At 38.1% G+C, this 23,788-nt stretch overlaps 1 protein-coding gene across 6 annotated transcripts in view; it reads left to right on the top strand.

The window, feature by feature from the left end:
- Positions 1 to 4,395: 4,395 nt before the first annotated feature.
- The window catches only part of LOC592380 (phosphatidylinositol-binding clathrin assembly protein LAP), a 77,992-nt gene continuing 58,599 nt past the window's right edge, over positions 4,396 to 23,788 (top strand). For 3 of the 6 annotated variants that reach the window (XM_030994892.1, XM_030994893.1, XM_030994895.1), the window contains exons 1-4: positions 4,397 to 4,909; positions 9,641 to 9,769; positions 11,262 to 11,395; positions 23,278 to 23,420. In XM_030994892.1, the coding sequence (XP_030850752.1) occupies positions 9,687 to 9,769; positions 11,262 to 11,395; positions 23,278 to 23,420 (360 nt within the window). In that variant the 5' untranslated portion in view covers positions 4,397 to 4,909; positions 9,641 to 9,686. Of the gene's footprint in view, positions 4,910 to 9,640; positions 9,770 to 11,261; positions 11,396 to 23,277; positions 23,421 to 23,788 lie in introns of all 6 variants that reach the window. The other 3 variants (XM_030994891.1, XM_030994894.1, XM_030994896.1) reach the window with 3 other exon arrangements.

Raw genomic sequence — 23,788 nt, 5'->3', positions numbered from 1 at the left:
ATTTTGTGTGTTTTCTTTTTGCTCTCGACGCGACAGGGCAATTAATAATTGCAAAAGAAGAGACAAAAATAATACCCCAGCAACTACCCCGGGAGAAGTCAATTACCCCAAGAGCAATTTAAACCCAGGCCATTTACCCTAAGAACAATTTTAACGGGACAGGGGGCAGAGTGGCGCCACTTTTTCAAGTAGGGCCTACCCCCCCCCCCCGCCCCCACGAAATATCCTTATTTGTTTATGAAGAGTCTTTTTTTTTTATCTTTTTTTTAGATAACTGATAAGTGCCCCTTTTAGCTACGTTTCCATCGTCATTCCTATCTCAAAAGAAAGATAGCCTTGTTGTAGGCATAATGATAGATTCCGCTACAATAACTCAATAACTAAAGAAATGATAAAAATCCTTTGAACGAGCAGCAACCCTAATTCAAAGAAACTGAGGGTAATTTGTACTCAAATTTGTCCAAAGCTCGCTCGCTTATTTTGATGATATATAATTTATTTTAAATATCTCATAAAAATAATTATCGTAAGCTTCTATTGAGAAAAAGATTACCATCCATTTTTGTTTAGTTTCTTGAATAACATCTAATTGGTTGCAATTTTGTTTGCAATTTTTTTGTTTTTTTTAAATTATGCAGTATGAGGAAATGATAAGAAAGCTGCCAGCGGGATAGGTGTGTAGTAGGGGTGTAGGTGTGTTGGGGGGGGGGGGGGACACGTCCCCCTCGATTTTTTTTTAGGGGGGATCGTCCCCCCCCCCCCTCCCCCGGAAAATTTGAAAAAGTGAGAAAAAGTATGTATAGCAAATACTGACTAAAGACTGCAACAAACTTTAAGGCTCTGGAGGGCCCAAGAGTGCAGCGTTTAGACAAATAAAAATGCAAAAATCTTCTCGCTCGGTACCTATATGCTCCCTCGCCAAGTGTTCAAGTAAAAAATGGTAAATATTGTTTAAAAAAAAGGAAATTGCTGGTTTTTATAGTATAGTTTTGCTAAGGAAGTATTTTAATACAACAAAACTTCATAAACCAGTGAGAGGGTAGTCACTTACGTCACCTTTACCTCTCTCGTTTTCTATGCTCCCTCGCACTGGCGTAATGATTGGGGGGGGGCTTGAGACAGTTGCCCCCTAATAAATTCAAACGTAGTTTATTTCTAATACGGTACCAGTGATTTACAAATGTTGCTGAAATGGCATGTTTTAAAAAGTTTTAAGAATGTTTTAAAAGCCCTAAGGCGGGCCCCTAGTTGCTCATCTGACCGTAACTAAATGCCTACAAATCCTGAGGTTCCGGGGGATCCGCACCCGGGACCCCACCAGGACCTTAAGGCAGGCCCTAGATGCTCATCTGACCGTAATGAAATGCCTAAACCTGATTTTCCGGGGCTCTGCCCACTGGACCCCACCAAGGGTTCTAAAGCAGCCCCCGGATGCTCATCTGATCGTAATTTAATGTCTAAAACCTCTTACGTCCCCTTTACCCCACTCCAATTAGTGACCTGCATGCAAGTGCCATAAATAAGGTATCAAAATATGCTCATCCGACGTAATTAAATGCCTAAAACCACTGAGCTTCCGGGGGCGCCGCCCCCTTAACCGTACTAGATAGGACCCTAAGCCGGCCCCCTCGATGCTCATCTGATCGTAATTAAATGCCTAAAATCCCTGAGCTTCATTGGGCTATGCCCCTGGACCCCACGCCAATTTACGCTCCACTTGATTCGCGCTTTGCTCTGACCTGATCGTAAATACTTAGCCGCCCCCCCCCCCCACCCACTTTGAAAAATGTTCCGCGGGGCCTACAAGTAAAACATGTAAGAGTGGAGGTGATGCGGATTTTTTTTTCTGCCCTCCCCCCTCAAAAAAAAAAAAAAGTGACAATGAAAACAAACAAAAACGCCACTGCTCCCTGGTCCCTCGCATTTCGTCCCCCAGTCATGAAAAGAAATCGCCACCCCTGGTAATAAGGATAAATTATATAAAACCGCCCTAAAATGCATTTTCGGTATCATAATTTTTCGCTGAATATGATGCAAAACCCGTGACCATCATCATTAAAAGAAGAACAAAATATTCAGATCATTATACGCACAACTGCAAAGTAGTTGGTATATCGAACCATTATAATAGAAACTATAATGAAAACGATTATCCGTATTTGCTCATAAGTTTAATTTAATTCCCCTCTCCGGCCTCTTGGGCTGGTATCAGTAACTTCCTTATCATTTTAATGATGTGTCAAGATACAATTTACAAAATACAAGTTACAAAATATACGATTACGAAGAGACCACCTCACTGTCTGTAACTGCGATGGTGGCATGATCGAGTATAGTCATTTCAGAATTATCGGGGGATATGGGGCTTCAGACCCCCCCCCCCCTACGCCTCTGATACTCCTTGACAACTACTTCCGGAAATCCCGCCCCTTCCCTTCTTACTTTGACACAAAGAACTTCGTCTGGAAATGTTGGCATTGTGTATATAGTTCGAGGAGAGGCAACCTTATGCTCGTGCAGTTTGCTTTCAGAGCTCGTCTAATGATGAAATGTTGAAAATGCATCGTTTTTATTAATTACATAACAAATAATTCAATTTGCAATTCGACCGTCACGGTTTTAGAAATATATAGTATATACTGTGGTAAATAAAACAGCTGGATTGAAGATGTTTAGAGTTTCAACTTACTCTCACTGGTTTAATGTAAATTTCGTTAAATATTGAATTAAAAAATGCAAACAGAAAATATACAATATATTCATATTATATGCTATTATCTTTTTATCATTTTGAACCATTATGATATGATATTATTTTGAATTAGTCTTTGATTTTGAGTCATGCTGCAGTACTTGACCGAAAAGTATATACAAGGCAGTATACAGTGAATAAAATTAATAGCGAATGCTGGGGACATGTCTTCTGGTAAAATTAGAACACTGTGCTAATTGAACTTCTCCGTCACCAACAAATAATCAATTCCACTAACTCCTGTGTATAACGACTGGGTGTTACAAGGAGAAGGAGAATCGAGAGCCAGCAAACTAATAATGAACACGAGTGTGGGTATCTAAGGAAGATTATTGAAGAGAGGGAAACAGGCAGACAGAAACAGAGAGAGAGAGAGAGAAGGAAGAGGGGAAGGGGGAGGGGGAATAGAGGAGCGGGAGAGGGGCGGGAGAGGAGGAGACAATGAGAAAGATATAGTGAGATATAGAGGGAGAGAGAGAGAGAGAGAAGAGGGAAAACTAGTAGACAGAGAGAGAAAGAGATAGAAAGAGAGAGGGAGAGAGAGAGAGAGGGAGGAGAGAAGGGGGAGAAGGAGTGTAAAAGAGAGTTGGAGAAAGAAAAGGATAAAGACAGAAAGAAATTCAAAAGAGGCAGAGAGGGAAGAATATTTATTTTGTAATGGTAGATGTAGATTAAATGTGTTGCCAGTTAGAAAGAAATTAAACTAATGAGAAGGACAGTTAAGACACAATGTTTATTCAATATCTTATTCGAGCTAAAAGAAGAGTGACATCTTTTCTAACCTTTTAACACTCGATAATGGTTGTATATATTATAGTACATGATGATGTTACTGCTGATTACAAATACAGAATGTCGTGATATGCAAATCTATGCAGCCACTGTAATCACAGAGGGAAAACTTTATTGATTGTATTCCATTTCACAAACTAGATAGCTTGGCATCGTCCCATACAAATAGGACTAATTTGCGAGTTTGGTCTATTGGCATGTATACTGATTTCCATTATTGATCTGTGTAAAACCAGTACAGAGGTTTTGTTTATAATGCTGTCATCGTATTTATAGTATTTAGGCCTACACGTCACGGTGCAGCTTTGCATCTCTCTCCCTCGGGGTCACACGAACATTCGGGGACACCCTGACTTGAACTTCTGCTCAATAATCCAGGTTTTTTGGTATAGGAGGGAAACCTCGTCTCAAGTTTCTGCATTTCCCATCTTCTTCGCTCGACCTTTTCTTCCAAATACCATTAGAGACCAACCTGCAGACATTACATCAAGTTCGTGCCTCCGGTTAAGGCATTATTAATGCTCCCACGCAAGGCTGTGCAGGGCGCGAAAGGGGGATAGAGTACTTTTCAAGATTTCCAATATTTTTCTGGAGGAGGAGGAATTCGCTCGGAATACGGAATCGGGAATAACATTATGAGGGGAAGAAGTTGCTTAGATTAATACTATCTAATTAACAGGACTTCCTTTGGCGAGTCCCGTGCGAAACCATATAATGGGAGAGGAAGCCATATAATCATCGTCTGTCGATGACTCCACGACGGAAACCATTAATGTTACTGGATCCTGCACTTTGGACATTGGAGCCGTTCTTTGGAGCTACATAGTGGAGTATAATAATAGTATACGTCGTTGGTATATGAGGATATTCGGGTTACGATTGGTGAATAAAGGATTTCTAATATCTGGTGACTTGCAATAATATTTATAACGAGACTCAGCAAAGAGATTTTTCACGGATTTCATTGATAGTGCTTACAATAATTATCATCTTCAATACCACTGGACCACAAAGAAATTCCCATGCAGCTCTATAATAATGTTTTGGGGAAAGCGTTCGAGTGAGTTCTGCGACGTCATAATGTCTTCAAGACGGGTAATACCAGTTTGTTAATATATACCAGACATAATTTTATAAATAGAATTTCATCATTGAAAAGTTGTCACATTTCAGAACGTGCTATGCATGCAGGTCCACTTTGGAAGGCGAATACAGCATAGAGTCAATCCGCAAGAAGTGAGTTAATATCTCACCTAGATGACAGTGTGCAGGGTCCGTATAGATGCAGCTGGCGTCCAAACTTGAAACCAAGACTCGTCTAAAATAATACACGGAGATACTGTGACGTAAACGTGCTCAAATGAGGTATATTGGATTTCCTTGGTCTCTGTATATTGTTGGGATTTAGTGGTACACCGCTTGCAGTAATGGTGAAAACGCATTATGCAGTGCAATGGTGTGAGGAGTATTTCTGAATACCGAATAATGTAGGAGAGGATAACAAGATTAATCCTTTCAGGATATACCCTGACAAAAGATTGAAAGATTTTTTTTTTTAAAGGAATAAATGAATAGGGGTAACATTTTAATCAAAATTTGGCAATATAACAAAATAATTGCCTCCAAAGCAAACTACATCAGTGATTGTATCAATATTATAGAACACATGAGGCTGATCCAGCAGGGTGGGGGGGGGGGGGGCACAAGTTCGAAGAATCTCTGACATTAAAGGGCACATTTAGTTCTTAGGAATGCCAGAATGAATTTTAGCGGGACAGAGCCTGACCCCCTACCCCTACCTGGATCCTCCACTGATAATGGTCCAGTGATGCAAGAATATTATCGAATCGGACATTTTTTATCATCTGAAAACTCTATTTCCCTAATGATAGTTGAACATCCTTTCATAAAATTCGATGCTGTAATTAATACAATAGTTATTCATATTTCGCTTTTTCAATGTATATTCAGATATTGCGTAATAATTAACATTATTTTCTATGTATCTTTAATAACGAAAGTAATTCAGCCGGATGGTTGCTATATGTTCCATGCGTTTAATAACCATTCTGCCGATCGATCAATCAATAATTGTTTAGCACGTGAACGGAATATTCGTAATGGGTGTCAATTGTGTATAAAGTGCATACTATTCTATGAAATATGCAATATTGAACCGGGCTATTTTGACATTTCATCGGCATTATCTCTAATTTCTAGCACATTGGCATGTGTTCCCCTGAAAAAGGGGTATGCTAATTCATAATAATGGCTTGCAGGAGTTGGCACGTCATAACAGTCAATAAAAAGTGCACATTTTGTTGAACTGTTCTTCTGTATGCCTTTCAGAGGTAGATCGATGAGGGGGGGGGGGGGAGGCCCGACACGAATCGCTTTGTTTTTGTTGTTGGTTTTGTTTTGATCTGTTTTGTCAGATTTTTAAAAAACTTTCGTTTTTTTTCTTTTTCCTTTTGCTTTGTTTTTTTCTTCAATTTTATTATCCTTTCTTTCTCTTCCTTTCTTTTCTTGTTTTTGGGGTCTTTTGTATTGCTATGTTATGTCATTATAGATATCTTTTTGGTTTGGTTCGTTTTTTGTATACTTCCCCAGAATAGGCGTATATAAAAGGATGTGCGTGTACCACCCCCCCCCCCCCCCCCGCCTTATACACGGAAATCCTGGACCCGTCCGCTTCTTCACGGTCAAAAGGCGTGCAAAAATATTAAATGCGTAAGGCATTATATTTCCAAAGGTGCGACTTATGCATACTTTTTTAATGTGTTATCGCATGCTCATCCAAAGCGGCGAATCAACTCCATGCAGTCATTTTTTTCGGAGGGGGGGGGGGGGGGGTTGGTGAAACACCCCCACAAACGATTATACCCCGGTCGCTCCTTCAAGAAACATATTCAATTTGAGCGCAGTGGAAATTTATATCCCTGTAGTGATGCGGTTCAGTGGTCAAGTCTCCGGACTGTGAGCCATAATGGTTTGAATCCCTGCCTCCCACTAACGGTACTTTGACAAAGCCTTAATCTACATTGCTCGCCCCTGGTTTAGTAAATACTTGGTAGGATTTATTCCATGAATGTTATGAGCATTATAAATAGGTTACCGTAACTATACTGGGGGTAATGATGTAAAAAGGTTCATGGTAAAATTTCTTTATCAACTTTTGAGTATTTGCCATAATATTATTATAATTTATAGTTTATCATCCCTGTATATATTTCTTCATTATAATCATCATCATCATTATCATCAACAGCAGCAACATCGTCACCATCATCATCATCATCATCATCAACATCATCATCATTATCCATATGCTTTCAATTATTTGTCCATTCTGCTTAGAAGACAATGTTCATATATTTCATAAGATTTGTTTTGAGCTGTCATATTTTCAAGCAATTTACTTACAATGGCAGTCTTTCTTACGCAAAATAATATTGTTAACCACTTTATTATGATAATTTGAAAATTTATCTTCTTCTTCTTTTCCATAATAGTTGTCAGGCGCGGATCCAGGATTTCTTAGGGGGGGGGGGCCCAAATTTGAAATTATGCGAGCCAAAAATTGAAACGTAATGGTGACCAGCAGTGACGTAATGCGGGGGGGGGGGGTGGGTGCAGGGAGGGGCGAGTTTCCCCCTCCCTCCTCCTCGAAACGCGATAGCTTTGACGTTTCATTAAATTATTAGAGAAAGAAGACGATTCATAGTACCGTTCTCGTAAATAATCCTCTTCTGAATTCAGGTTCACCCCTCCCGCGCGAAGCGCGGAAACTTTTACGTTTCATTAAATAATTAGAGAAACAAGACGATTCGTTGTACAGTTCTCGACTCTTAATCCTCGTCTGAATACAGGTTCCCCTCTCCCGCGCGAAGCGCGGAAGCTTTTATGTTTCATTAAATCATTAGAGAAACAAGACGATTCGTTGTACATTTCTCGACTCTTAATCCTCGTCTGAATTCAGTTTTCCCCCTCCCGCGCGAAGCGCGGAAGGTTTTACGATTCATTAAATCATTAGAGAAACAAGACGATTCGTTGTACATTTCTCGACTCTTAATCCTCGTCTGAATTCAGTTTTCCCCCTCCCGCGCGAAGCGCGGAAGGTTTTACGATTCATTAAATCATTAGAGAAACAAGACGATTCGTTGTACATTTCTCGACTCTTAATCCTCGTCTGAATTCAGTTTTCCCCCTCCCGCGCGAAGCGCGAAATCTTTTACGATTCATTAAATCATTAGAGAAAGAAGACAATTCGTTGTACCGTTCTCGACTCTTAATCCTCGTCTGAATTCAGTCCCACCCCCCCCTCCTGCGCGAAGCGCGGAAGCTTTTACATTTCTTTAAATCTTTAGAGAAAGAAGACGATGCGTTGTACCGTTCTCTACACTAATCTTTGTCTGAATTTTAAAGATGTTCTTTGTCTGCTCCTTTTTCTTTCTACGTCCTCTTTCTTTTCTCTCCTCTTTTTTTTTAGGGGGGGGGGGCGGTTATTGTTTGGGTACCGCCCCCACCGCCCCCACCGCCCCCCTGGCTACGCGCCTGCGGTCAGATTAACACATTTTGATACCTTGTCCGACCCTGGAAGCTCAGACGTTTAAGGCAATAAATTACGGTCAGACAAGCATTCAGGGGCCCGCCTTAGGGCCCCTGGTGGGGTCGAGGCGGTGGAGCCCCCGGAAGCTCGGGGTTTTTAGGCGTTTAATTACGGTCAGATGAGCATTTTTTATAATCCTTATTATTTTGTCACACTGGCAGGACACTTAGGCGTGGGGTCAAGGGGACAAAGCCCCCCAAAATCAGGGGTTTTAGGCATTAAATTACCGTCAACTGAGCATCGAAGGGCCCGTCTTAGGGCCCAAGGTGGAATCCTGGGGGCAGAGCCCCGGAAGCTCAGGGGTTTTAGGCGTTTATTTACGGTCAGATGAGCATTTTGTTATAATCCTTATTATTTTGTGTCACTGGCAGGACACTATTTGGCGTGGGATCCAGGGGGCGGAGCCCCCCACAATCAGGGGTTTTAGGCATTAAATAACCGTCAGATGAGCATCGAAGGGCCCACCTTAGGGCCCTAGGTGGAATCCAGGGGGTAGATCCCCCGGAAGCTTAGGGGTTTTAGGCATTTAATCACGGTCAGATGATCATATTTTGATGCCTCTTTATTTGTTAACACTGGCAGTTAACTATTCTTTCTTTCTTGCTCTCTTTCTTTTTTTTTTTAATTTCTCTTTAATATACTTTTTTTGTTAAAGTGTGGGGGGGGGCTCGAGGCTCCCGATTCCCGCCGTTCCTCGGGCCCTGACATGTAGGAATCTCAAGAATCATATTTCTTGCCTGGCTGTAAATTTATCATTTGTCATTTTGTCATTTTCCAACAAACGCATAAAAAAGTATAATTTACTAAAAAGTGAGGAAAAATCTCGGAAATTATGTCATTTCAGCATTATTTGTAATCCACAATTATGGAATTAGAAATAAAACACGTTTGAATTTGATTTCCCCCAAGCCCCCCCCCCCCCTCTCTATCAGTACGCCAGTATCTCCTATTTTCCTTTTTTCTTTCCCTTTCCTTCCTTCTCTATTATTTTTTTGATTGGGGGGGGGGGGGCAACAGCCTGGAAGGCAAGGCCCTTTCGCCCCCCCCCCCGATCTCCTTCTTCTCCCTTTTCTTTTCTTCTTCCTCTTCTTTCTTTCCCTTTCTCTCCTCTTTCCCTTTCCCTTCTTTTCCTTTCTTCTCTCTTTTTTTTTTTTTTTTTTTTTTTTGCCGGGGGGGGGGGGGGGCCAAGGCCCGCTCGGCCCCCCCCCCCTGGATCCGCGCCTGATAGTTGTTATGTATATATCGATTAATTTATGAATAATTTTGAAAAAGTACTTCTTAGTATTTTATGTTTGTGTGATACCGAAATTTTTTTATATTAATTTTTAAATGGAAAGCAGAAGAAAATAATTAAAATAAAATCAATTCAAATAGAAAAATCCTTTGGAAGCGGATATAGACGTTATTTCTTAATGTGTTATCAATATGCAATATCGGCATATTTTAAAAACCTTTTTATGCATTTTGACTGATGTTATATGTCACAGAGCCGGGTGATAAGGGAATAAATCAAGAGCACGAGAAGATTTGAAGATGGATAAATCGAAGCAGGCTATGCAGTACACAGTGGAGGCTATGCAGTATCTCGTTGGAGGCAGAGCACGTCATCCAATCAGGTAATGGTCTACATATAAAATTGGATAAGTTAATCCCGTCCATCCGCCCCCAGGATCAGTGGCGCATCCAGACCTTGGCCGTATTAGGCATGAAACACTAAGATCTTAGTCTTTGTGAAACACCACCCCGTGTTTGGACTTAACTGACAGGCCTTTCATGCCACTGTTTACTCTCACCATTTACTGGCATTGGTATCTCAACGGACGTACAAATCATGGGCACAAATCTAGAGAATTTCGATTTTGTTGTTGTTGTTGTTGCTGATAATTCATTATTGAAGGAAAAAATACTATCTTAAGATCACATTATTGAGAGAATTGAAACACGTGGCATGAACAGCCTGCCATAGTTAAGTCATAGTTAAGTCCAACTTAAAGTCAATATTAGTCTTGTGAAACACTCCTGTGAATTTGAATGCATACTGTTCAGAACGGGGGTACCCCCCCCCCCCCCAAAAAAAAAACATAATAAAACGAATTCAAAATAGTACTCATTTACTACCGAGCAGTAGGTTTCTTTGTGTGAAAAATGTGTATAATAATCAAACTTACCAATGATTTGGGCCACCCGCCCCCCCCCCCCCCACCCCCTACCCCCTCCCCGGGATCGCCGCCCCGGAAAGGCATACACATCCCTACCAGTCGCTGATGTAATATGACAATTCAGTTTGGGGTGTATAAGTGGGGCAAACTACTTTAAAGTGTAAGTACACAAATTAATGGTTTTCTAATAAAAAGAACATAAACAATTCTTCAAAATTTTAGATTGGATGACTATCCTGCTGAAAAAAATATATTATGGAAATACTTGGAAGTTCATTTTTCTAGTAAAACCAGCGGTGGAAAGAAAAAGAGAGAAAGAGAAAGGAAGGGGGAAAACATTAAAAAATAAGACACCCAAGCCAACTGTACCGCATCCCATCACCCACGATTATACTCTCATTATAGACTGGAGTGCAGCCCCCCCCCCCCTTCATCGTCAAGTGCCCCTTAGAGTATAGACCGTATAGACCCACGCTACGCCACTGCTTATGTTTAAAAAAGGATAAACGAGTCTCATATATTATTTTATAAGACCTGAGTGCTTATATTCAGAAATTCCTGTATATTTCACACATATTTTTTGATCATTTTGAGGATTGTACATAAGTATACTGTAGTCAACTTGGAAATTTTCACTTCCTCTTTTCGCACATACGCGCGCAAGTCAATTCTGCGAATGCACGCCCTCTCATTGAAATTGAACGTTCATGGATATTGCGTACGTACGTGCGCGCGTACGTGTGCAATTACAAATTACACGTACAGTATATACTACATATTCTCTGATCTATGACAGGTGCCGTTTTCCCCGCTAGCATCGGCAAGACCAACCCACCTTTTCTGAGGACATTTTTGGATATAATTACTCTACACTACACACATCTAAACTCCAAGAGTGTTCTTGATTTGTTTTCACCTAGGACCTAATATTTAACTTGTTCTCTTCCAGCATGTCTGGACGACAAAGCGTTGTGGATCGCATGCAGGCGGCCCGTCATACGATATCGGGATCAGACCTGGCGAAGTCGGTATGCAAAGCCACGACCGAGGAGATGATGGGACCGAAGAAAAAACACTTGGATTGTGAGTATCTAGCATGTCTATTTGAAGCATAATTTAACCAATCAATTTCATTATGAATATGAGAGTAGCTACGTTGTAAAGTAGGTATCCAGTCGTTAATTTGTATGCAAGGATTGCTGAGACAAATGATTAATTAAAGTGCAGAGTCGAGTGACTGGGACTCAGTGAGTGGGAGTGAGAATGAGATGGTTTGCAAATTGCATCATTGTCATTGATTTCACTGATTGTGATTATGCTGTTAATTAATCACATTTATTAAACTAAAGTGTGGCAAACTTACAGAGAGCACACATCTGTTAATGTTGTAGTAGGAGTCAAATGAGTTTAAAAAAAAAAGAGTTTAAAACATTTAAAATTATTTTTCAAGCCATGGCATGGCATTGGCATTTGCTTTACATTTGTGTACAAATATATTTGCACATTGCATTGCTAGTCGACTTATTTTGTTTGTTTCCACAGAAGACCTGAAAACAGTGAAAAGTAACACAATCTTGACCCAGAATATAATTCACTGGAACTTTATATTGGCATGTTTTCTGCAGAAATGTATTATTTGAACATGGACTTACAACATGTGGCTGTATTACGAAATCTTATGTATAAGTTCATCCAGAGAGTGGATGTGTCTGAGAATGGTATTTTAAAGATGTTAGTGAACCCCTCATATAGTTGTCTTAGGTACACATCGGGCCTCTGGAGATTTTGGCTGAATAGCCTGCTGACACATGGCAATTGACCATTATGTTTCTGTTACCAAGGATTCCAGTATCCTTGTTGTTTTTTTAATTTTTATAATAGTTATTTATTATAAGTTTATCGTTCTGGTTAGTGAACAGAGACAGATTGTTACAAGATACAACTTCAATAGATTGTTATTGATTGTTATACATGTACTTATTTTAATCTTACAGTTACAGGTACAGCTTAGAGTTAGTTTATTATGTTTTTTTTTTTATTAACCTTGCAGGTTACATGTTACTTTTAGAGTTTAGATTGTTTGTACGTACTGTAGACCTAGTAGTTTAGTTATACTTTTTGTATAGTTTTGTTGTTATTATACTCATCATGTTTATACTCCCTATATATCTATGTAACATATGTTTTATGGACCTCTGCCTTGTGTAGTTGAGTCTGAAATAAAGTTCTGAATTGAAATTGAAAACATGTACATGTACTGTACATGTACACAGGTCGTAAACAATTGGTTACCATTAGATTCTAAATAATGGTAGATCTAACCGCAAATTATATTTATGACTTGTGTAAGTAGTAATCACAAATTAAATTGAGTATAATGACTTATGAAGTCTATGTTCTCCAGACATCTAATTTACAGTGTACTACAGTACATGAGATGTCTTGAAAAGGGGCATTGAGTGGGTGTGGCAGGGGGGGGGGGGCATTGAAAGAAACATTATCCATGTAGTCCTGGAAGCAGTGGAAAGCAGTGAGTGGAACAAAAAAATAAACAATATTTTGAAATCTTGTGGAAAGTGGAAACAGGTGGTGTTGTGAAATATGGATGGATTACGCTATGTACATCTATTCATCTTAATCATACATGTATATCTTTAATTGTGAATATTCAGGGGGCGTTGAATGAATGTGGGTACATGTAGATCCTATCCTCTTCCCATGCTGTGATGCTGAGTGATGTATCTGATGTAAAAAAAAAGTTTATTCATCTTTTCAAAACATGGGATTTTGTAAAATGTTTAAACATACAAACATACACCTTCTCCCTGATATTTACATTACACCTTACAACAACAATATAAATATGCGATGGGGGATTCCCCTTACCGGTACATGTATCATTTGCAATCTTGACATTCAAAATTAACTTTCTTATTTTCCTTATCCATTGACATTGTTTTTTCTTCACTTACCGGTATCCATTTTTTTTCTTTCTGCTCTTATCTAAGCCAATTGAATAGGAAGGTTTAATAGTTATGTGCTATTCTGATCATGCCTGTAACATGTGCAAGCAGCAGGGGGTGACTGTCATTGTTATAATTAATGACTGTTCAGGTCAGGGGTCGTACTTATCAGGATATCATGATTCTCATCCTGCAGAGAGAAGTAAATTGCTACTCTGCAGTATTCCAAGTATTCCCAGGATATTCACTCTTATAATTCACCTGATCTAGATTTCAAACGATATCCCGGAAGACAGAAGTTCAACTACAATCTACAAATGAACATGTACTCCCTTGACATCTGTGGTCTAGACATGGGTTCTTGATGGACACAACAAGAAGATCTTTTTTCATTCTACAACATACATGTATCTGAGTTCTTTGAAATGTGTCTGGGGTGTACATTTACACTATTTATTTGGAATTACATAAATTACATGTCCATATCTACATGTACATGTTGTACAATGTAAGTTAGTATGGATTCATTTGAGTGGTACTGATCAATCACGATGAGGGCACAGGTCAGTACCGCGTTTGTGGGAGGGGGTGGGGGTCTTCATCTTTCTTTTAAAGTGTGAGTTTTTTTTAATTTGCTTTTACCAGAGCTGTAAATTGATCTTTTCACTGCTAAATTCTCTCTGCTCCATGTAAGAGCATGTATGGATGTACAGTATATGTACAGTACATACCCAAGTAATGTACATGTACATACTGTACAAATCCACAGTAGTAATTCTTTATAATAATAGTGCTCAGTAAACTTTATTAATGGTGAGTCATTTTTAAATATTATTTTATGAATGATGACTTACATGTGGGTAGATGATTGAATCATTCCATTGGACTGCTATCGCTGACTGGAAGGATTTTGTTTATTCAACCGTCTTCATCCATTCAGAATTGAGTGCATTGAGCTGTAACATTCAGCATGTGTTCATGTGTGTGATTCATTTGTGAGTACAACAAGTGAATGGGAATTTAATGTGCACCAGAGTGGAGGTCAAAGCTTCTGTATTGGGCCACTTCAAACTCATCAAGTACCAGTGGCGGTATGTGAATCTTCCTAAATCCCATGTACATGTAATCAGTAAAAGATTCCAGCAAAAGGAGCATTGAGTGATTTGGTCCTAGAAAGTTCAAACAGAGCCACATGTACATGTACCTGTATGGAAAATGAATATCGATGAACTTGTACATTGTACATTGTACAATACCTTGGGTTTTTTTCTTTTCAAGAATTCAAGAAGAGGGTTGCTTGTCCTACATGTACGTGTACACTGTACAGTAAACATGTACATGTACATACATGTACATGTACATGTATTAAACCCACTGTTACATTTTAGCTACATGTACATACATGTAACACATGTACATGTACATGTTTCAAGTTACTGTTACTGTGTGTATTTCTAAAAAGTCAGAATACATGTATGAATTAGCAGTTCAGGGAAAAAAATACTCGGGGGGCTACTTTCAAGTTTGCTTGCATGAAAATAACACTCTTTATTTAGCAGTTGCTCTGTTTGACAAGCTTTTGGTCATAATAGTGTACTTGTAAAGTAATGGAAGAACTTTGGTGAGGAAAAGACCAATTAGTCGACAACCATTCACTCTTTTCAGCTGTCGCGTATATCAGAAGATACAATGTACATTATATACAGTACTTTATATTTTTAGGGTATAATTCTTTCCTTCGCCGATTTCCTTAAACTGAAAAGCGGGGAATGAAATTATTTTTGAATAGATGCACAAATTTTTACTGCATTTTTATGTACATTGTACATGTGCATTGACAATGTACTGTAGATATAGTCGATGTACAGTAGATATAGTCGATGTACAGTAGATATAGTTGATGTAGATATAGTAATTGTATATTGAGGTCTTGATTTCCATAGTAGTTAATTCACGCACCGCAATGTGACGTGCTTCCTATAGTGCTTACCCTATCATGTGACTCACCTGACTCTCGGAGTGACATCATCACACCCCCTTCCTCGAGACAGACGTCATGTCAGCAGCCGTGAGAGGAACTTGATCTTTAAGGGATTATCTGAGAAGACACCGTGTAATAACAGTAAACACAGGAAGCACCCATGCTCAAAACTGAACTGCACCCACACAAAAAACGAACAGCACTTAGTACATGTAAAAGTCCATGTACATGTACTGTACTGTACATGGACTACAGTATATGAACAATACTTTTGTTGGGCCTACGTACATGTACATGTATAGCGTGTACAGGCTTTGTTTCATTTAAAAAACACAAAAATAAACTAAACCAATCAAATTTCCCAATGCCAATCAATTGACATAAATAGAAATCATTGAAGATACATCCAGTGATCCAGGTTTCTAATACTTTTACTTGTTTGATTTCTTTCCCAATCACCTTGAAAGTGTTTTGGGGGTGATTTCAACCTTCACCTTGACCGTGAACGGACAAGGTGATTCGTGTGCTGTGTCTTCAAGAAGGCTTATGACCAAGGTTGGGTACCGGGTATTCTGTTTTCAACGGACTGACTTCTCTGCTGACTCAGTTGCTTTAAACCTGTCGAAGACAAACTACATGTACATGTACAGTTTGTACATAGTACATTTACTTAATAGTGAGAACTGACAGTGAATTAGCTACAGTGAATGTTGTCTGTAAAAATATTCTAATGTGCGTACAGTACTGTACACACAAGTTATTCAAAACCCAGGTACATTATGAACGATACACTGTACGTGAATATTGTAGTCATAGAGATGTGAGTTCTCCTTGTTAAATACAGTCGTGAATAATACATCCTTTTTATGCACACATTGAAAGCAGACAAACGAACATTGACTGCCCTCCATGTAATTTCCTCTTAGTCCCAGGTTTCCCCTGTCGCTATGACTCACTACTCCTGGCTGTGGGACTGTCAAACCCATTCCTACTTTTGGCACACATACTCAAGGATAGCATTCTATAGAAGGAGATAATGGGAGGATGAAGTCATCTCGTGATCACAGTAATCTAAAAACAGTGATCTCCTTTTTTCTTTTTTTGGTGATCGGTGAAAAAGAACATGGCAGGGTCACCGATAGACCTGATTGATTTAGCTCTCAAAAGCTCCGAAGTGCTCTGGTAAATTGAAAAAATGCTCCAGTAAAAAACAATCAAAAACTTAAATACCAGTGTGACATACTTATAATCGCACTTACATACTGTACACCAAATCCTAAGAGAGCCCAGGGTGCGAACAGAAAAGTCTTTTTTTTTTTACAATGACATACTGTACACTGTACACGGCAGGATGAGCGATAGGCCTGAGTGATTCAGCTCTCAAAAACTTAAATACCAGTGTGACATACTTATAATCGCACTTACATACTGTACACCAAATCCTAAGAGAGTCAGGTTTTTTTACACTGACATACATACACTGTACACGGCAGGATGAGCGTTAGGCCTGAGCGATTCAGCTCTCAAAAGCTCCAAAAGTGCTCTGGTAAGAAAACAATAAAAAAACTTAAATATCAGTGTGATGTACTTAAAATCGCACTTTACTGTATATTTATAATGTACACTGACATACATATTGTATTCATGTACTGTACATGCAGCATTGCAGCACAGTGCATGCATACTGCAGTACTTTTCAAACGACTGCCACTGCAAGCTCGATCATCCTGGCTAACCTGCATGATTCATACATTAAATCATTAAAAAAATGATGCCAAGAGGAAAGGAAACTTCCATCTGAGCACTTCAATACAGTGCAGAAGCTCGTCTGCTGTGGAAAAATTTGAATGAAATAACCAGCTGTCTGTGTGTCACAGCACGCACCCCCTCAAAGGTCACAATAGGGTCGATATTCGGAGCAAGGTGACCCCCATGGAAAGCTCATGAGTGGGTGTGTTTGGGGGTTCAAATCACCGCTGAACACGCCATGTGGCAGTTGCATTTTTGTCGGTAAAAATACCTTTCAGTAATAAAATTTTACCTAGAAATGGAACAAAAATGGAACATGAACAGTACCTGTGCATGTCAACAAAATGCACGCTGGAGATATCCACAAAATAATGCTCAATGTACATGTATCGGAGTAGGATTCCATTAAATGTGGTAGGCCCTCTATAATGTTATGATGTTATGTACAGTCATAACCAACCATGAATGCTTTGACATTTCAGTGTTTCCAAAAATACATTTATTGTCATGCTTTATGTACACAAGCCTTCATGTCTGTAGACATTTATCGCTGAAACTCTTGAATCATTGAATCTCAAATTTTCTGAAGTTATTTTCTGCAATACAGTGTACAAGGTTTTTTTTTTTTTTTTGGGGGGGGGGGCCTTCAAATTTACATACATGTACATACGTTAGGCCTACATGTACAGTAATTTAGGCCTGATTAAGTAGTGCACTAATTCCAGAAATTTAGGATTTTTATTGATTTTTAAAAACAAGCAAATGAATGGTCATCAATCACTCTTGCAATTTGTATATTTCTGGTTACTGGTGGCCTTTGGTATTAGGCATTATTCCTCATTGCTATTAGTCCCTCATTAAGTCTGAGTCATTACCAAGTCCCTCCCAGAGGACTTAAAGCTGCCGGTCCCCTGGTTGTTTTGTTTACAAGCTTTCTTATCAGTCTGGTAAAACAATAATGAACCAACCAACCAAATTTATTTCGACTTTCGTGCACCACACTTACATTGTACATGTACATGTAGACTGACACTCTACAGTTAGTGTCCCACGCACGTTTACATTTCAGATTTGAAGGAGACTTGTGGTGGCTAAACTGTACCTTTTATACGCTTTGTCTGTCTGTGTACTCATTGTCCACTACAGTGAAGGACATATTGAGAGTCAGTGACAGAAACAGGCATTTCCCTAAGGGGCGTGTGGTGGTATTTTGAAGCACTAATAGGCTCTACTGTGAGTTCAGTATTGTCTCTCTACATACTGTAGGCACATACTGTATATTATTTACATGCATTCCTTTAAAAATAAATATTTGTATGAATGCTAAAAACAATATAAAACCATATTTATTTTGTACTTAAGTACACATGTCGTACTATGAACACCAAGACAAAGACATGTTATGCCCATTGCCCAAACTGATGTTCATGATAATATAAAGGTAAACAACAGAAATACCAAGTCCTGTATTAACACAAAGAAGTTCGTTTTTATTGCTATTTTGCATGGGTCTCTAATCGCTATTATGACCAGTCAATCAAACATACAATCAACTGCTATGAAGCGTTGAGTTGTGGGCCCCAGGTTTTGCTAACCAGGTATTTACATGTATTCAAACATGAAAATTTACGCACATACGTGTACACTGTACTGTACTGTACATGTACATAATTTTTTATTACAGTTCACATGTTCCACTTCTTCGGGAGTATACATGAAGTTGTACATGTACTCACTTGGCTGTGTTGACAACAATTTAGCCAGGATTTGAAATACATGTAGAAGAATTTTGATTGTGATAATTCTTTATTCATACAGTTGTAATTAAAGTTAAATGTATTCAGTTCAACTCACTTTGAGATGGATCAGAATGACTATGGTATTAAACTCCCTGCTGCTGTTGCTTTGGAAGCTATTAATAAACCTGTTCACATTAAGGGATATTAACCGGTAGGCAACTTTCAGACTAGAACAAAAAAAAATCTTATCATACTGCATACGTTGTAACTACTGTACATGTACATGTACATGTACATGTATACAGATTTTTAGTAGTCTGAACTACATGTAGATGTTTAGTCAAAGAAGGATGTTTCTCATTGATAGTGAGATAGTGTAAACACCTTCTCAAACATGTGTTAATGCATCATCCTACAATGTAGCTACAAAGATCTGCATGCATAAAAGACAGGATGCCTAGCCAGGATATCCTCCCATAAATTATCACATACATGTACATTTACAATCCAGGCAATTCATCAAAAAGTAAACTTAAGTGAGACTGAGAAGTAGCAATATTGTAATCACATGATTTGAGGGGGCGTGTTAGAGTTGGTTGTGCAGGGACTGGGAATACGTACAGTACTTGTACAAAGCACAGTAGTAGGATTACTGTACAAGCTCTGATACAAGTAATATACATGTATTTACATGTACAGTTTAGGTACGTTAGTATCATTCAGTAAATTATGGAATCTGAGCAAATTTAGAGAGCACATTATAAAAAAATGACATCAATTGGTTGCATGGATTTTTTTCTACTTCAAATCAAGCAAACTCTCCAAAAGCTCCGGTTCACAAATTACCTCCTTTTTTTTATTGCACTTAATACACTAAAACATGTAGACATATTTTGTACTCGTGTACTGTAATGTACATGTACCTGTATAGTTGTAAGAATAATTGACACCCCTCACACATTCTAACTTTTAATGACAAGTACTCCATCTATCCATTTAAAAAAAAAAATGTTGGTATGAATGTTCAGTCTAATTTACACCATGTACAGGGTAGTGTAAGACTTACAAATGATCCAGCCTTTATCCAACCTGCATTATCTCATCACATTAAAAACAAAGAATAACCTTGTTCATGTTCTGCAGATGCGTGATAGTGAATTCCTACCTTGAAACATCCATACATCAATGTCAAGCATGCACTCTGATGCCATCGTTTATCAGCATCAAATGTGCCAGCCAGATGCTCATTACAGTCTACATGTGTTCTTACCATTATCATTATGGGAAGTTTTCTTTTATTTGGTGTACATTTTATCTGCGAAAAAGATTCTTACTAAAAAAAAAATTATATCTGATTTTAGCACTTCTAAATAAAGGATATTTATCATAAAAAGGAAGGCATCTTGTGCATTCGCTAAGTTTTGTATGATACTGTAGGTAAAGTCCAAAGTCCAAAACAGGAGTGGTCCTCATGTAGGGTAAAAATTTGGCCAAACGAAAGCCAAGACCTGTCAGTCCTCTGTTTGAAAAGATGCTTGTTGAATGAGATCAGACTAGCACCTGCTGGTTTTCACAGAAAGTGTCCCCAAATGACTGAATTTCCACTTATGAAAAGTTTCAATATCATTGATTGACCACCCAATGAACCCTATTGTGTGGACTGAGCCTGACCAGAGACATGTCCCCTGGTCCAACCTTCACAGGTTGAAGTAGTTTTCTTTTCTTTTTTTCTACAGGAAAATGCACAGCTTGCTATACAAGTACCGGTATTCTTTATTTTAAAAATAAAAGTATATAAAAAGGGTCAAAGCAACTACCACCATCCGTTTCTGATTTCCCTACAAATGTCACATCCTCAGTTCTGTGCTTTTAAATCTAACCTTGAAATAGTCAAGGGTGTTCAGAGAATGACAATTTTAGAATGTTCCAGCAATGATGAGTAAGTATAAGTATGATAAGTAGAAAAAGAAAAAAGAAGAGAAATAAAAACAATAAAAAAAATAGAAATTGCTGTGTATGGACCCCACATTTTTGTAGAAAATTCAAACAGAGCTTTTAATGTAAAGGATTATTTTTTCACTACTTTGAGGTCTGGTAATGTTTGTTCCCCCCCCCCCCCCCCTAGATATTTCACGAAATGTACATGAACAATGTATCGAAAGTCAGACGTCATGTGTCAGCATGATTCATAGGTTAGTCATAAAAATAGTTATTATTTGTAGGAGAATCCAAGAACGTGGGACATGAAAGGTCGAGGGAGAGTCTCACAGGTGTGCTATAGACTTGGTCTGGTGTTCCAGACTGTAAATGTATATATTGACAAGATGTTTTACAGGGATTGTTTTAACAAAAAACTGAGTCAATAAAAAATTAATAAATAAAATGAATAAAATAACTAATAACTCACCAGGGGATAATATGAAATTTTGCTGTTTTATTATTTTTTTCAAAGCTTTACTTGTACAGTGCACACTGGCATTTAAATTATAAGAAGGCCTATAGATATAATATCATTTTAACATTCATATTGCTGTTCCCTACTTGAACAAGATACCTACATGTACACTGTAGGAAGAAGCATGCATGAACCTTGATGCATTACGAAAATGTGCAATGAAATTCTTTGGAAAAAAGAACAAGATGTTTTAAGTTACATGTATTACACACAGAGTACATGTACAGGTAGAACTACAAATGTACTTCATGATAATGGTTTTGATGTACAGTACATTTACGGTATTAAAGTCTGCTGGTGAGACAAATTACTTGACCTCCAGCGAACTTTGGAAAAAGATGTGGGTAGAATGTGGAATACACAGACATTTTTGTATATATACTGTACATGAATAAAGATATGGAGACAAGAGAGAGATGGAGAAAGAAAAGAGGAGAGATGCATATAATATGAGGAAAAGAGATTTAAAAAAAAGTTTAACAGTAGACAGGTAATTGATGACCTCAATACATTGCACCAGTTTGGTTGAGTGTACAATGTATGAGGATTGTCAACAATTTAAAGTCTTGTTGAAAATCCAGGTTGTTAATGATTGTACATGTACATGATAATATTTTTAAACAGTTACAGCGAACATGTTCCTTTGTTCACATTAAACTTTTGTTACTTTACCGGTATGTTTGATTTTGCTCATTTTAAAATAAATGTACAGTATTTATTGCGAAAATATAAGGAATGACTAATCTTTAATACAGCAAAAGAGCTGCAAATTGAAAGATGTGAAAGTGAATTTGTAGTTTGGAACTACAAGTTCATCTCTAGATCCTAAAAAATTGTAAGGGATATAAATTTATCAGTATAAATAATAAAAGTGTCTGAAAGTGTAATTGTATAAAAAAAAAAAGCTAATCAGCTTTCCCATAATACCATCATCGCATTGTTTACAGCTTTAATAAATAGGACTCAAAGTCTGAACGTCACAATTCAAAAGTATGCACTGTTACACATGTACGCGTTAGTGCCACACCGTACTAATGCAATGTCATTACATCCAGCCACTGCATGCACAAGCTATCCCACCCTCATGCAGTGCTCTATCCGGGATCATTAACATATCGTCTGCAGTAGCCATGGCACTCGCTATTTACCGAAAATGTATTGCACCGGCAGCACCGCAGCTAGAAATGGATAGATGCGGGGTGTATCGGAGGGCCACATGTATGATGAGTGAATGCAAGTCCCTCAGAGAACAAACAGCAGTAATTGAAAAACGGAATTGTTACTTTCCCATTGATATTGTTCAAATATATATTCGTGCTGGTAATATTATTGGGTTGGGAAATGTAATAATGGATGGATGCCAAGTTATTGCTTGGTTTATTTCTCGTGTAATCAATCAATTACCTCACAAAAGTCAGCCTTGCCTTTTGTTGTAGTGTTGATTATGAAAAGTTAATGATTATGAGGTGGATGGTGGCAAGAAATTTCCATTAGTAAATTTCCAGCCTTTGAAATCCTGTGCTGGAAATTGATGTGTTTGTTGTACAAATGGAGCATCAGTGTTTAATGTGAATATGAAAACTATCAAATTGGCATTGTGTGTGTAGTCCATTGCAAAAAACTGAAAAAAAGAGTTTAATTTTGATGTATTTCCTGCAATATCTGGTGTAATTTCATTTTTTTTGTTGCATAATATATTTATACAAAAACATAACGGTTATTAAAAGAAAGAGACCTATACACGTACATGTATGTTCATGTAAGTTTTCTCAATTCAAAGAACGAACAAAAACAAACAAAAATATTCTAAAAATCCTTTCAGAAGTCTTGTCATCCTTGAGAAGGAAAATCCATGCAGTTCATTACATTTCATGTGAATGTACATTGTACATGTACATGTACATGTATTATAAGAAATTGTCACTCTCCTGAAGACGATCCAAGCTTTCTGATCGAAATGCCAAAAAGCAATTCTTATTCCTTTGACAAAATTATGCGGTGTATTAACCCAGAAAGCTTTATTTCAAACTAATAATGCTTAATGTTTTAATTTTCAATTTTTATTTCTTGTCTTATAGATCTACTGCAGTGCACTGCTGCAGAACATATCAGCATTCCAGACCTAGCAGACCAGATTGTACATAGATCAACCAATGGCAACTGGGTCGTCGTTTTCAAAACGTTAATAACAACACACCAACTCATGGTCTATGGCAATGATGTAAGTATGATCAATTGTTATGCTACTCCACAGATTGCTTAAACTGATAGGTGAAGTCTATCCTAATATTAATTTGGTTTTAAAAGATCAACTAGATCAAACTGGGGGAACTGGGACATCGTTTTCAAAACGTTAATAACAACACACCAACTCATGGTCTATGGCAATGATGTAAGTATGATCAATTGTTATGCTACTCCACAGATTGCTTAAACTGATAGGTGAAGTCTATCCTAATATTAATTTGGTTTTAAAAGATCAACTAGATCTAACTGGGGGAACTGGGACATCGTTTTCAAAACGTCAATAACAACACACCAACTCATGGTCTATGGCAATGATGTAAGTATGATCAATTGTTATGCTAC

The sequence above is a fragment of the Strongylocentrotus purpuratus genome, unplaced genomic scaffold, assembly GCF_000002235.5.
Source record: "Strongylocentrotus purpuratus isolate Spur 01 unplaced genomic scaffold, Spur_5.0 spur5_scaffold_21, whole genome shotgun sequence".
NCBI lineage: Eukaryota > Metazoa > Echinodermata > Echinoidea > Camarodonta > Strongylocentrotidae > Strongylocentrotus > Strongylocentrotus purpuratus.
This window is presented reverse-complemented; position numbering and strand designations above follow the sequence as displayed.